We start from the raw sequence: 12804 nt of genomic DNA on the forward strand, positions 1-12804 counted from the left end.
ACAGCATACACAATATTTTTATTAAAAAATTATGAAGACTAAGAATACGATATCTTCTATTTCTCATCTAAACTATTCAGTTTTATTAATTTATTAATAAAATATAAATATTTCTTGAAACCTATTTTATAAATTATAATTACATTAAGACAATTTTCACATTAAATACCTTTTTTCTTAAAAATATGATAGAAGAAGGAACATATTTTCAATCTTTGAATAAAATAGGAATAAAACAACATACACAATATTTTTATTAATAAATTATCAAGACTAAGAATAAGATATCTTCTATTTCTCATATAAACTATTCAGTTTCATTAACTTATTAATAAAATATAAATATTTCTTGAAATATATTTTATAAATTATAATTACATTAAGATAAGTTTCACATTAAATACCTTTTTTCTTAAAAATATGATAGAAGAAGGCACATATGAAAATAAAATAAATATTAAATATTTATAAATATTTCTTGAAACATATTTTTTAAATTAAATTTAAATTATGTGAATTTTAAAAATTCAAAATATAAAAGAAGAGGGATAGATATCTTCTATTTTTCTTCTAAACTATTCAGTTTTATTAATTTATTAATAAAATATAAATATTTCTTGAAACATATTTTATAAATTATATTTAAATTAAGACAATTTTAACATTAAATATATTTTTTTCAAAATATAAAAGAAGAAGGAAAATATTTTCAATTTTTGAATAAAATAGGAATAAAACAGCATACACAATATTTTTATTAATAAAGTATCAAGACTAAGAATAAGATATCTTCTATTCCTCATCTAAAATATTCAGTATCATTAATATATTAATAAAATATAAATTTTCTTGAAACATATTTTATAATTATATTTAAATTAAAACAATTTTAATATTAAATACTTTTCTTCAATCTATAAAAGAAGGAACATATTTTGAACAAAATAGAAATAACACAGCATACACAATATTTTTATTAATAAATTATCAAGACTAAGAATAAGATATCTTCTATTTTTCATGTAAACTATTCAGCTTCATTAATTTATTAATAAAATATAAATATTTCTTGAAACATATTTTATAATTATATTTAAATTAAGACAATTTTAACATTAAATACTTTTTTTCTTCAAAATATAAAAGAAGAAGGCACATATCTTGAATTTTTGAATAAAATAAGAATAAAACAACACACACCATATTTTTATTAATAAATTATCAAGACTAAGAATAAAATATTTTTTATCTAAATTATTTAGTTTTGTTAATTTATCAATATTAATTTCAAATATAAACCTCAAAATATTCAATAAAATGTTTATTTCTCTTCAACAAAATTATTATTAATTAAATAATATTTAATTTTTATTAAACACTTGATTTTATTTAAAAATCATTAAATATAATGGAAAAATTGAATATTCTATGTAAATATAAATTTTCTGCTTATTTTTTCAAGAAAATACACATATTAACCTTAACAATAATAGAAACTGCATAATTTACGTGCACTTTATCGACATTTTCGTCCATATTGCTTTTGCACAAAACATTATCTATCGAAATTTACATGTTTATGGGTTGTCGTCGACCAAAAAATATGCTTTTTAGTAAACATAACTTGACATAATAAAAATCCATCAAATTTCTCAAGTGGAAAAACCCCCAACGGTCAGGATCATCCCCAAACATAACCAGCCCCGAATTACAATAATCCGCATTAGCAAAATATTAATTAAAACGCAATAAACATTGAATTATTGTGTAGGTGAACGTTGTGCAGGTACGAAATCGGCACGATCAGGTGGCTGTGAATAATGGGAGGGGCGTAGCAAATCCCCAAATCGAATTCCCCGCCGTGCTTTTGCCAACTGTCGGACGCGAAACGAAAAAATCGCCGCCGCAACCGCCGTCGTCCGATAACCCGGTCCAAATAAAAACCTCGCGCAATTTTGGGCGGAAAACCGCCGCCCCGCAACCGCCAACCATAATGTTAACGTCGCATGCCGTTTGCACGGAATCGTTCGCGTTAATAAGCGGGTGCGAAGGTCGCGTGCGTCTCACCCGTCGCCCGTCCGAACGGGGGAGTAAATGGTCGGGGGGTTGGCAGCACCGTCGGCCATGCGCAGGTACCGACCGCGCTCGTTACCTCCCATCCCCACTTCAGTCGCTCCGCGTATGCCATGTTTCTCGCTACACAGTCGAAAATCGTGGATTGGACGAGGCGCAATGTACGTGCGCCATTACCGCGGAAAGGAGCCACGCAACGTTCACTCGACGTACGTACGGTCCACGCGCCACAGACCGGCTTTAAATGCAGAATAACGTAACGGAACTGACGCAGAGGCTACTGAAATCCCTGGATAGCAATTATAATGTGAGCATTAGCCGACACACGGCCGACATTTGTACGGGTTAAAAGTCGAAAACGCTGGTCCGACATGGGGACGTCCGTTGCGACCCGACACGAACGGCACGACCCGTTCAGTTTACGCAAATACTGAAAAAAACGGTGCGAGTGCGCCCGTTTCACGTGCCGCGTTTCGCAATTGATCATGATTTTTGAAGTATTAAATTTTGAGACAGTCGCAGTTTGACTTTTACACCCGACTTAATGGCACAAGTCCCGTCCCGTTTACTTTGCACCGGGGGGGCTGTGCGTGTGCAATTGGGCTCACTGGTTACTTATTTTTTTTTTAGGTCATTGACATGCCGACAGTTATTGAAGTCCTATCACTATTGGAAAGATTGGCTATTACCAAAGAACTGCTCGAGGTAAGACTACTGTATAATGTAACACGATCAACATGAACACCAAACTGTGCTAGTGTAACCGAAGAGTGTGTGTGTGTGTTACATCAGGACTAGGTGATCGGTGCTGCAATTGTTGGAAGAAGTGACTTTTGTGTTTTAGGTTGATCTGTTACGGCTGACCTAATTTTCAATTTTTTGGATTGTCATTTTCAACTTCTCACAATGTTTACCATATGGTTTTGACGGTTTGAAATGGACAGAAACTATTATAAAATCATTACAACAACATAAATGGGGACAAAAGTTGTTTTTGGGTGGTGATTCAAAGGTTAGAAAGTTGTGTTACAAAACACACTTTCAACATCTTTTTACAATACAATTTACAGTTTTCTGTAATGTTGATCATGTAATTTAATCAAAAATTTAGTCTTTCTAGCACTTTTAACAGTTTAAAAGACTCTCAGTATTTGTGGTTAAAATAGCATGTTCACATGTAATAGATTTTGTTGCTAAATTCATTTTGTTTTAGTTTTCGAGAAGTGTTCATTGCCATCATAAACAGAAGTCATAAAAGATGATCAACAACAAATATTTAATAACAAAAATAGGTGTAATTTAAATGAGTCACATTGTTCATCTATTTGTATACAAAATTTTATCCGGGAAGGAAAATTGAGCATTTCTAAATAGTTAACTCTTCCATATGGTTTCGATGGTTCTACATTAACATCAGTATGAAAAATTGGGACAGAAAGTACTTTTTGATGATCATTTAAAGTTTAAGAACAACATTGAGCACCTTTTCTTGGCAGTAAAACCTTATTTTATATTTTATATCAACCAACTAGTTTCAGTAATCTAAAATGAGATTAATCCTACACAACACATTGGGGCTTTTGATGATTCAGAGGTTAAAAACTAGTTTTACTGTTACATCCTATCATTATTTTTGTAGTTTCCCTTTTACACATTCAGTTTTTTATGAGTTTTGTTAAGTAACTAATCAAAAATTAAGATTGTTAATAGATTTGATGTGTTAAAAATGTCTAAAATGGATTAATTTAGTTTTGTTGGTTGTTGTAAATGTTACTAAAATTGATTTTGTTTTTGCTTTTATGAACTATTCATTAAAACAACACAAATAATGATTATAATTAAGAAAAACACCTAATAACAGAGGACTATGGTTAAATATTTATGATTTAATAGTGAAAATTGTTATTTACAATATCCTGTCTGCAAAGATAAACATTTAATCTACATTTATATTAGTTTCTCAATGGTTTTTTCAGCTTAAAACAGACAAATCCTATTGTAATCTCAGTGTGAAGTATAAATTGGGGAAAAATTGCTTTTGAGTGTTCCCTCAAAGAATAAAACACATTTTCAACATCTTTTAAACAGTAATGTGTAGTTTTGACGATTTATATTACACAGTTTGTGGATTATAAGATTATAAAATGGACACTTACAGTTAATATCTTTTTAATTATGTTGTAAACAAACAGAGGGGACACAAAAAATCATCAACAACAATTATTTAATCAGGATGGAATATGTTTAGAAGGTTCTAATTAAATTGTTTATTAATTCTGTCTAGAGCTGTGAAAATTATAGAATATTTTATATATTTTCAAATTTGAATTATAGATACAAAAAGCCTCAACATTGAATGAATTACTAAAATTGTACATAACTTTAGTGTTACTAAGCTTTTAATAATAGAATAATGTTGATTATTGTTGTTAAAATAAGAACAGGAAGATTCAGACTTAAGAATCATGTAAAATATTTCAATTTTTATACGAAATTCTTTTAAAAAACAATAAAAACCATTGTTTTACAGTTTACAGAAATTGTTCAGTTATTAATAACATATTTTAAAAGGTCATATTTAAATTGTTGACAATAAATATCAAGTGAATGTGTTCAATCTATCAAAAACAACAATTTTATCAGCCCAAAAGTGACTCACAATCACAGTCTGGCTTCTGTAATATAGTTTAGTAATTCCACAAGTTTGTATAATAATATTTTTTTATTTGCAGACCACCCGATTGGGTAAGCACGTGAACGAGCTGCGCAGGCGCACCTCGGACGAGTCCCTCTCCCGCCGTGCCAAGGAACTGGTCAAGAAATGGCGTCTCATGGTGCTGCCGGACTCGAACGGCCAACAATCGGCGGCCGTCAAGCCGACGTCGCAGCACGACGGCGGCGGCGGCGGTGGCGGCAAGAAGCGCGGCGCCGTCCCGCTGACCGCCGACAACCACACGCACGCCACGAAGAGGCAGCGGCTCAACGGCGCCGCCTCCGAACTGGACTTCTCGGACAACTCGAACTCGAGCTTCGGCGTGGACGTGTTCATACCGAAGCAGTCGGCGCAGCCGCCGATCGTCGTCAATTCCGATTCGAATTCGAGCCTGCCGGACAAGCACGACGGACACCAGCACCACCACCACGACGAGCCCAAGAAGCGGGGCAGGAAGAAGGGTTCGAAGAACCATCGGAATCTGCTGGACGAGGCGGAGAGCTCGTTCACCAACAAGCTGGCGGTCAGCAGGGGCAATTCGAAGGTGAAGACGACGCAGGAGTTGGTTGCTAGTTTGCAGAATAAGGCGGCCGCGCCGCCAGCTCCGCAGCAGACCAATGCGGCCGCTAAGTTGAAGGAGGATCTGAATGAGAGGGCGGCCAAACTGACTGAAAGGTAAACTAGATTAAGGGCTGCGCACTGTGGAAAATTGTTATTATTAATTTTATTTGTTGTATAATTTGTTTTAACAATTCATCTAACAACTGTTGAAGTTAGAAGACTGCTTGTAAAATTTTAACAATTAATTTATAGAATGTTTATCTTTTATCTTATATTAAATGCTTCTAATACTTTACGTCATATGTTAAATACGTTATATATAGTTTAAACAACGATTTATCAACTAAGTACAATTGAGACTCAGTTTAGATTTTTCTTATTTTAAGTCTTCTTATATATTCCTTTTGTCATTTAATTATTAAAAGTTTGTCAGGCCTACTTGAAAATGGTGAATAATTTAATGCAGTTGTTTAAAAACAATGGCAATATAAATTTGTCAAGCCTACTTGAAAAGTTTTGAACAATTTGTTTAGCTGGTTACAAACCATAGCTACATTAGGTCAGTTCCAAATCTCTAGTCAGTGAATACACATCGAAATTTATTGTGCTCCTCTAATAGTGACGAATATTATGATATGAACGTGACCATCTTTACTTCTCTCTTGCAAATCATTTAATGAAGACTTATACAAAAGATTTGGAAACATTTACAATTTACACGACGATTTACTATGTAAGTAGAATTATTTTTTAAATTGTTCCATTCGTATTTCAACGTTTAACATGTTTGTCCACTTCTAAATAACTTTTTCTAAAAGTTTTACAATGGTTTATTGATGCCCCAGTTAATATTCAACCAAAATCCAACAAGAACTGTTGGTTTGTTGAGTTGTTTTTTAGCTGGGATGTCTTAAAACTATTTCTAAATCTTTTAGGTAATGAAACTTCAGGGAAATTGTTTTAGTACATTGTTAATTATTATTTCTCTTATACGGTTACTATAATCGGAGCATTATAGTTAAAATTTGTATGGGTATCATGTAAGTACAATTATTAATTATACTCATTTTGATGCTTCTCAAAAAAGGTATCTTATAGTTTGTTTTCTAAAATTTTTCCAATTTCTTTTGCTTCAATTGTTTATAAAGGTTGTCAGGCCTACTTAAAAATTTTGAACAATTTAATGCAGTTGTTTATTAACCATGGAAACATGATTTATAAACAACTGCTTTGAACAATTTGTTTAGTTGGTTACAAACCGTAACTACATAAGATCAGTTCCAAATCTCTAGTCGCTGAATACACATCGAAATTTATTGTGCTCCTCTAATAGTGACAAATATTATGATATGAACGTGACCCTCATTGCTTCTCTCTCTTGAAAATTATTTCATGAAGACTTATACAAAGGATTTGGAAACATTTACAATTTACACAACGATTTACTATGTAAGTAGAATTATTTTTTGAATTGTTCCATTCGTATTTCAACGTTTAACATGTTTGTCCACTTCCAAATAACCTTTTCTGAAAGTTTTACAATGGTTTATTGATGCCTCAGTTAATATTCAACCATAATTCTACAAGAACTGTTGGTTTGTAGAGTTGTTTGTTAGCTAGGGTGTCTTACAACAATTTCTAAATCTTTTAGATAATTAAAATTCAGCAGAATTGTTTTATTACAATGTTAATTATTATTCCTCTTATACGATTATTATATTCAGATCATTATAGTTATATTTTGTATGTATATCATGTAAGTACAATTATGTAATTGTATTCATGTTGATGCTTCTCAAAAAAGGTATCTTATAGTTTGTTTTCTAAAATTTTTCCAATTTCTTTTGCTTCAATTGTTTATAAAGGTTGTCAGGCCTACTTAAAAATTTTGAACAATTTAATGCAGTTGTTTATTAACCATGGCAACATGATTTATAAACAACTGCTTTGAACAATTTGTTTAGGTGGTTACAAACCGTAACTACATAAGATCAGTTCCAAATCTCTAGTCGCTGAATACACATCGAAATTTATTGTGCTCCTCTAATAGTGACAAATATTATATGAACGTGACCCTCATTGCTTCTCTCTTGAAAATTATTTCATGAAGACTTATACAAAGGATTTGGAAACATTTACAATTTACACAACGATTTACTATGTAAGTAGAATTATTTTTTGAATTGTTCCATTCGTATTTCAACGTTTAACATGTTTGTCCACTTCCAAATAACCTTTTCTGAAAGTTTTACAATGGTTTATTGATGCCCCAGTTAATATTCAACCATAATCCTACAAGAACTGTTAGTTTGTTGAGTCGTTTGTTAACTAGGGTGTCTTACAACTATTTCTAAATCTTTTAGTTAATGAAAATTCAGCAGAATTGTTTTATTACATTGTTAATTATTATTCCTCTTATACGATTATTATATTCAGAGCATTATAGTTATATTTTATATGTATATCATGTAAGTACAATTATGTAATTGTATTCATGTTGATGCTTCTCAAAAAAGGTATTTTAAAATTTGTTTCCTAAAACTTTTCCAGTTTCTTTTGCTTCGATTGTTTAAAGGTTGTCAGGCCTACTTGAAAATTTTGAACAATTTAATGCAGTTGTTTATAAACCATGGCAACATGGTTTATAAACAACTGCTTTGAACAATTTGTTTAGTTGGTTACATACCGTAACTACATAAGATCAGTTCCAAATCTCTAGTCGGTGAATACACATCGAAATTTATTGTGCTCCTCTAATAGTGACAAATATTATGATATGAACGTGACCCTCATTGCTTCTCTCTTGCAAATTATTTCATGAAGACTTATACAAAGGATTTGGAAACATTTACAATTTACACAACGATTTACTATGTAAGTAGAATTATATTTTGAATTGTTCCATTCGTATTTCAACGTTTAACATATTTGTCCACTTCTCAATAACCTTTTCTAAAAGTTTTACAATGATTTTTTGATGCCTCAGTTAATATTCAACTATAATCTCACAAGAACTTTTGGTTTGTTGAGTTGTTTGTTAGCTAGGGTGTCTTACAAATATTTCTAAATCTTTCAGTTAATGAAAATTCAGCAGAATTGTTTGTTAATTATTATTCCTCTTATACGATTACTATAATCAGGCCATTATAGTTAAAATTTGTATGTGTATCATGTAAGTACAATTATGTAATTGTACTCATTTTGATGCCTCTCAAAAAAGATATTTTAAAATTTGTTTCCTAAAGCTTTTCCAGTTTCTTTAGCTTCGATTGTTTAAAGGTTGTCAGGCCTACTTGAAAATTTTAAACAACTGCTTTGAACAATTTGTTTAGTTGGTTACATACCGTAACTACATAAGTTCAGTTTCAAGTCTCTAGTCAATGAATACACATCGAAATTAATTGTGCTCCTCTGATAGTAACAAATATTATGATATGAACGTGACATTTATTACTTCTCTTTTGGAAATTGTTTCATGAACACAACTTATACAAAGATTTGGAATTTTTTACAATTTATACAACCGTTTACTATATGTAAGTACTATTTTTTCCAATTCACCTTTCACAAATCTTGTTTTGTTGTTTTGATTCTGCTAAAATTATAGGCCATCACAAACATAATAATTTTCAGATTTTACATTCAGTGAAAAAACTCGAAAATTAGTTGTACGCTTTCATGGTGCATGTAGTAAGTTAAGAGCGCAGAATGGATTCTTGCTTATCTGAAATTTATATATTTGAAGACTTATACAGTTTATACAATATTTTGAGAATGGTTGCAGTTTATACAATGTTATACAATGTAAGTATATTTATTTTATTATATTTTTGTTTTGTATTATTTAATTATACAACAGTTGCTAGAATTTTTAATAACATTTTTCCACTATTTATATTTTTGTGTTTTGTTTTGATTATGATTAACAAGTAAAACTGATTTTATTTATATTTTTAATCTAGTTGTAAAATTTACTTTTTTGTTTAAATTTATAAAAACAATTACTAAAAGTCAAATTTATTCAATATTTATGCAGTATTTTATAGTAGTATCACTAGTAGTTTTATATACAATGATTTTACAATGTTATACAACGTAAGTACAACTGAATTTACACTTGTTAATCATATTTCAACTGTGGTAGTACTAAAAAAAAATTGTTAAATTATTTATATCGAATAAATAGTTAACGTTTACGTATTAACCATTTATAGAGTGTCGATAATCGACCAAAAATTGAACACGAACGCCAGCCGCTACAAGAACAACCAACGCGGCAAGCACACACCATCCCGTCCCGATTCGTCGCTGGGAATTGGCGGCAAAGTCATAGAATCCGGTTCGGTGATCAACGATCGCCACCACCTCCACCATAATCAGAACTCACGGAACGACGACGATGACGCGATCATCGTGGTGGACGACATGCCGCCAGAATCGGCCCCCGAGAGCCGCGACGGCAGCGTCGTCGGCTCCGCCGACGGCGAAAAGGAGACTGAAGTTAAACGTGAGGTACGTACGAACCCAACTCAACCCAACTCAACGATATTAACAAACCGATTCGTCCAGGCGGAAAGCGACGCACCGCGATCGCTGACGGTGGAGGAGTGCAGGGCACTGATGCCGCCGATCCAGCCCTACGATCAGGACGACGAGGACGACGCCGCCGCCGCCGCCACGCCGATATGCACGTGCCTCCTCAAGGAGAACAAGCCGGACTTCACGCTGGACGAGGAGGACGACGTGAACACCGAGCACACGTTCGAGTTCGTCGAGGACCACGAGTGCGTGGCCCGCGACCACCTGCGTCTCAAGTACCGTCTCGGCGAGCCGGACGACGGACGCGTGGCCGACCTGCACGGCAGACCGTGGGCCGGCGTGAACGGCATACGGTCGCTGGGCGAGGACAAGGAGACGGGCCGGCCGGACGAGCGGGGCCTGTACGCGAACGTGGTGCCGGACCACAACGCCGAACGGCTGCCCAGGTGGCGCACGCCCAGCGAGAACCACGAGAAGTACTGCATCTCGCACGGGGACGATCGGACGACGAAGTCGGACGGGGACGGTGGGTGTGCGGAGGGGGCGCTACGGACAGACAGTGGTTTGGGGGCGTTCCGCGAGTGGTACGAGACGGCGGACGTGCCGTCGTACGGGGGCGAGCCTCTCAGGATTTTGCCATACGTTATCATAGATTGAGAAGATGCTAGTCCAAATGTTTTTTTTTTGTGTTTTGTTTGTATAATTATTATTATTGTTTAGATTTGTACCAATTTATAATTGTGTAACGAATTGTCCTCTACCCCCCCTCGGACTCTGTGGGCTTGTGGGGCGTCGGTTTCGATTGGATTCGCCGGCTGTTTGGATATCTGGTAAAGACATTTATTTATTAGCTCCGCCGTGCACGTTTTAACCTGTTAATTTTTACGGCTTGTATTAATGTACGTTGATTTGTCCCCCTTTAATTTTTTGACCATTAAATTCGATTTAATTTATTTGAATATTTGATGTGACGGTTTCTGCATTTGTTCAATTTGTATTATCTCTGAACGTGCGTCGAGTGTTTTTAAGTTGTTAATATACTAGAATTTTGTTGTGGTCGATTTAATTACGTGGTAGATTTTTCAATCATCGCTAAAACAAATTTACTGTCATCATCACTGGATACATGTTTTTACATTGTTACTTACATAACTTCGTTCTCATTTGACACATTAATTTATATCGTTAATCTGTTGGTAATTAAGTAAAACACAGTATTATTAAGTTTCAAAATTGAAACCAATTTTCTAAATTTTTTATTTTACGTTTTTGTTACTTTAAAATATTGCTTTTACAGCAATGTATTGTACATAGTTAAGCCTACAAAATAATTTATTTAAACCAAACAAATTTTTATTTAATTCCTTAGTCCAAAAATTAAGAGGTCAAATTCAATTTACATATTATTTAATTGATTTAATTTAATTTTGCATAGTTAATTCTTTAAAAATGACTAACTTTTACGAATTTATGAAGCTTGTGAATGAATGAAAATGAAGACGGGTCTAACTCCGACATAGTGTGGTAATTTTAACTCTCAAACCAAAGACAAATCAACGGAACACGTACAAGTCCCTCTGATCTTTGATCGGCCCGAGACTGCATCGGTTGCGAGCCCGATAAATATTTGCCTTTAAACATGGAATAGTCGGAGTCTTCAACGTAAAAAATAATCATCCGGCAGACGGTTGCAGATATATATATAAGGTTGCATTCTCTATATAACAATCCACTTGTGATAAATAACATCAATGATTTTGGGTATATTGACATTAACCATCAGCGGAGCGTGCACCGTCTGTCGGTGTTTATACGCCGGCCCAACCCCTTAAACAAGCCCCCCGATTCCCGCTCTCTCTCTCTCGGAACGCGATTAGACCGAAAACCCGGATAAGCCACTGTTACTATCCCACCTACTCCCGCCCCCACCTCCGGCTTATATTATTATTATTATTATACAATATTTTTTATGTAAATAAATATTTTATAACTGATGGTCGTTGTCTGACGGTTGTTTTGTTGGGCCCGGGGAAGCTGTGTCCATTTGAAATATGCAGCAGCTGTGATTTTTGTCTGTTAGTGTTGTGTGCGTATCGACGGCCGACGCCGCCCCCCTCACTCGACTGTGTGTGGCGGTCCGGGCGATGCCGCGGTCGTTTCTCTTTTTGTATAAATGAAGACTTTGAATGATGTATCTTCCCCCTACCACTTTTTTTGTTATGGAATATATTAAAAGTGCTCTTATTTTTTGTACATAGTTTAAAAGATGTAATAGTTATTGTACAAAATATTGGTTTATTACATAGTTCAAAAGATGATTTCAATGTGCATTGCGTAAACGTGATGTATTTGAATATATGCCTTCGATGAAAATAAAGATATTTTCTATAAACGTGTTGTTTTATTTTTATTGGCTGTGATAAACAGAAACAACTGTTCTTTGGTCTATTTCTTCTCTCCTTGTATTGTTACAATTGGCAATAACATTTAAAATATATAAAAAACATATATTTATGATGAATGTGCTGATACTTATAGTTCAGCTGCTATTGATGGGCCTTCTTGAACAGTTGCAGGAATTGCTGATGTTTCTTCTACATAACCATTATCTGTAGTCTCGTCAGATACTGTTTCCGTATCCGAATCAGTTTGGGATTCAGTATTGTCAGCTAGAAGTACAAAAGATTATTCACATTTCTGGATTAATGTCAAAAATCAGATATTGGAAGCAACAATTGAAACTCACAAATGCAATTTTCTTCTTCCGACTCTGAACCATAATACAGAGGGATTGTTAAAGGTACTTTAATTTCCCCATATGCACATCTCCAACAATAAACAGGGAATTCTCCAACTTGCATGTTCATTTGTACTTCTGATACATCTAACACCAAAAACATTTATAATACCTCGTTTTA

General features: G+C 33.8%; 1 protein-coding gene across 1 annotated transcript; it reads left to right on the plus strand.

Moving 5' to 3' along the window:
• The first annotated feature begins 2198 nt into the window (after positions 1-2198).
• On the plus strand, positions 2199-11880 carry LOC109604086 (uncharacterized). Its single transcript, XM_020020620.2, has 5 exons — positions 2199-2380; positions 2704-2778; positions 4806-5461; positions 9562-9859; positions 9917-11880. Exons 1-5 carry the CDS (start codon positions 2318-2320, stop codon positions 10541-10543), a joined length of 1719 nt encoding a protein of 572 aa, XP_019876179.1. The 5' UTR covers positions 2199-2317; the 3' UTR covers positions 10544-11880.
• Positions 11881-12804: the final 924 nt, after the last annotated feature.

Source organism: Aethina tumida, chromosome 6 (assembly GCF_024364675.1).
Source record: "Aethina tumida isolate Nest 87 chromosome 6, icAetTumi1.1, whole genome shotgun sequence".
In the NCBI taxonomy this organism is placed as follows: domain Eukaryota; kingdom Metazoa; phylum Arthropoda; class Insecta; order Coleoptera; family Nitidulidae; genus Aethina; species Aethina tumida.